This window comes from Palaemon carinicauda, chromosome 30, assembly GCF_036898095.1.
Source record: "Palaemon carinicauda isolate YSFRI2023 chromosome 30, ASM3689809v2, whole genome shotgun sequence".
Lineage (NCBI taxonomy): Eukaryota > Metazoa > Arthropoda > Malacostraca > Decapoda > Palaemonidae > Palaemon > Palaemon carinicauda.
Window position 1 is genome coordinate 46,404,199 of NC_090754.1, and position 2,500 is coordinate 46,406,698.

The 2,500-nt window shown below is 36.3% G+C and overlaps 1 protein-coding gene across 3 annotated transcripts in view; it reads right to left on the reverse strand.

Annotated features, from left to right (window-relative positions):
- LOC137623082 (WD repeat and SOCS box-containing protein 1-like) overlaps window positions 1–2,500 on the reverse strand; it is a 99,727-nt gene that overhangs the window by 31,330 nt on the left and 65,897 nt on the right. The window contains exon 1 of one of the 3 annotated variants that reach the window (XM_068353736.1): window positions 505–755. The exons of the other annotated variants lie outside the window; for them this stretch is intronic. Coding sequence (XP_068209837.1) covers window positions 505–541 — 37 coding nt within the window. The 5' untranslated portion in view covers window positions 542–755. Of the gene's footprint in view, window positions 1–504; window positions 756–2,500 lie in introns of those variants that run through there. 3 annotated transcript variants of the gene reach the window in all.

Below are 2,500 nucleotides of genomic sequence, written 5' to 3' on the forward strand. Positions count from 1 at the left end.
ACAAACAGCTTCTTCATTGATACTAGCTATTTATAAAATAACTTAATTCAATGTATAATGACGTGGCCTGGGAGTAACAACTGTTCTGATTTTGTCTTATGACTGCTTATAATAATCACATACATCCGCTTGTATATTTACATTATATGATAATAAAGATATATATATATATATATATATACTGTATATATACATATATATATATATATATATACACACTATGCAAACAGTATCACTTCTAGTCATTGACGAGGTGTAAAAAATAAATAAAAAATAAATTTTCTCAACTACATATAGCTATTTATCTTGGATAAATTCTAATAAATACGCTAGCTATAGCGTCAGTGGCAAAAACTAACTCATTTCTAAAACAAACTCAAATGTAAAACAAACTCAAATTGGCACATTCCGTGCATGGACATCAACATACAAATGTAAATAAATCGGGTGTACTCTAAGCCCCTCCCCCCCTCTTACACCCAAGTACACAAACAAGTTACTCACCATTAACTTCGCGTTCTACTAAAGCAGTGTATTCCATTCCTTTTCTAGCGGTCTTGGTTTTAAAAGAATTTCCTCTTTATAAAATAAAGTATCGAGTATAAGAAAAAAATAAGAACAAGATGTTCTTAATAAGAAGCCACCAGCGTCCAGCGGAAATGAAATAAAACACTATGAGCACTGACGATATGACACCCCAGATTGGCAACCGTCCTACTCAGGTTGAACGCTGGTAACCGACTAGACTCGGCAGATGTTAAACACAAGCTTTATACACTCTGAATAAGTTGCCGACGAGTGCTTTTCATTATAATTAATTTCAGTAATTTTATGCATTAATTTATTAAATATATTACTGTAGCTAATAGGAACGTAAATGGGAAAATATACGAGTAATTTATTTAACTGGAGTATTATTTGCTGGGCATTAATATATATGATTTAGAACAATTCGTCATATTATGCGTCAACGTGCAATTCGTCGTGACTGATATCTGCTGCAAAGACAATCCAAAAGTATAAAACGTAGATAATAAAATGTTCACAATAGACAAAGCAAGTAACTCCTGATCCTCTCAATCCAGATAAAACTAGTTATCCCATTGCCCCCAATGAATCTGTAGACAAACACGAAGCAAAACAAGAGAAGAGAAAAATAACAGGATAAATTTAGAAAGAATTCGAAAATTTACCTTTCTTTTCTCAAGTGTTTTTTAAATATTCCAATTAGGCTTAACGGAGAAGCCACCAAATGACGGACTCTGATTGGTTGATTAGCAGCAGAAGCCGCTCTGAGGGAGATGGTGATTGGCTGGGAGGTTTGCCACACCCACACCTCCATGGCGCCAGTTCCAAGAGAAAGTGCTGTTGCAAATAATGCAAGAATTAGCTCAAACTCAATCTCCCGAATCCCTTAACTGGTGTCGAGATTGAACAGCAATGAATATATTAGAATAACTCCAGAGATACAATAGCAATGAACATGACAGAAAAAGTATTGTTATTCAAATAACAATAGACTTAGTAAAATCTGCACCTTATTCATAATTGGCGTCGTCAACATTAAACGTTAGTCTCATGCAGAATCTATAGAAATAAATGGTCCCCTTTATTGTAAATGCAATCAAAATAAAATAAGACAGGCAGACTTTATACAGTTAACAACAAAATACCTTCCAGGAGGTGGGACCGGTGCCACGCCACTTGAAAGCGGGTAGATTATATCCGGTGAACAGTTTATAAAACGAAGATATGTAGAATTCAATACCCCAAGTAAGTTATGGACTGGGGCTGGACAATTGTTAGGGTGTTGTAGGACGAGGGAATAAAAGTTAAATAAGGTAATAAGCAAGAAAGACTTACATAAGGAAACAGAGGTAAAGTAAAGGGTACATATTGCAGCTGGGGGCTAGCTGCAAGGACACTTAGCATTGCCTACACTGCAACGCTTGAGGCACACTGACGCAGCAACCCTCCTAGTGAGATTATTATTACCTTCACCAACGAAGTTGAGAGGAGGTTATGTTTTTTTCCTGCTTGTTTGTTTGTTTGTGAACAACTTCCTAGCCAAAATTTTACTCTTTGAGTAGTGAAATTTTCAGGAATTAATTGTTATGTTGAGACGTGGAATGATTCAATTTTGAAAGTCCTAGGTCAAAGGTCAAGGTCGACTGAATTAACCTTAAGGCAAGTTGGTTTCGAGAAATAAGATGCCGTGGTGAAGGTCTGCACTCTCAGAGAGCTTTTATAGTGATTATTCTCATTAGCTAAGCTACAACCCTAGATGGAAAAAGCATAATGCTATAAGCCTAAGGGCTCCAACAGAGTAAACACCCCCGTGAGGAAAGGAAATAAGGAAATAGGATAGTGTGCCTGTGTACCCTCAAGCATGAGAACTCTACACCAAGATAGTGGAAGACCATGGTACAGAGGCCATGAAACTATGCAAGACTACAGAACAATGGTTTGACATTGGAGTACATCTTTTTTGTCACCAGTA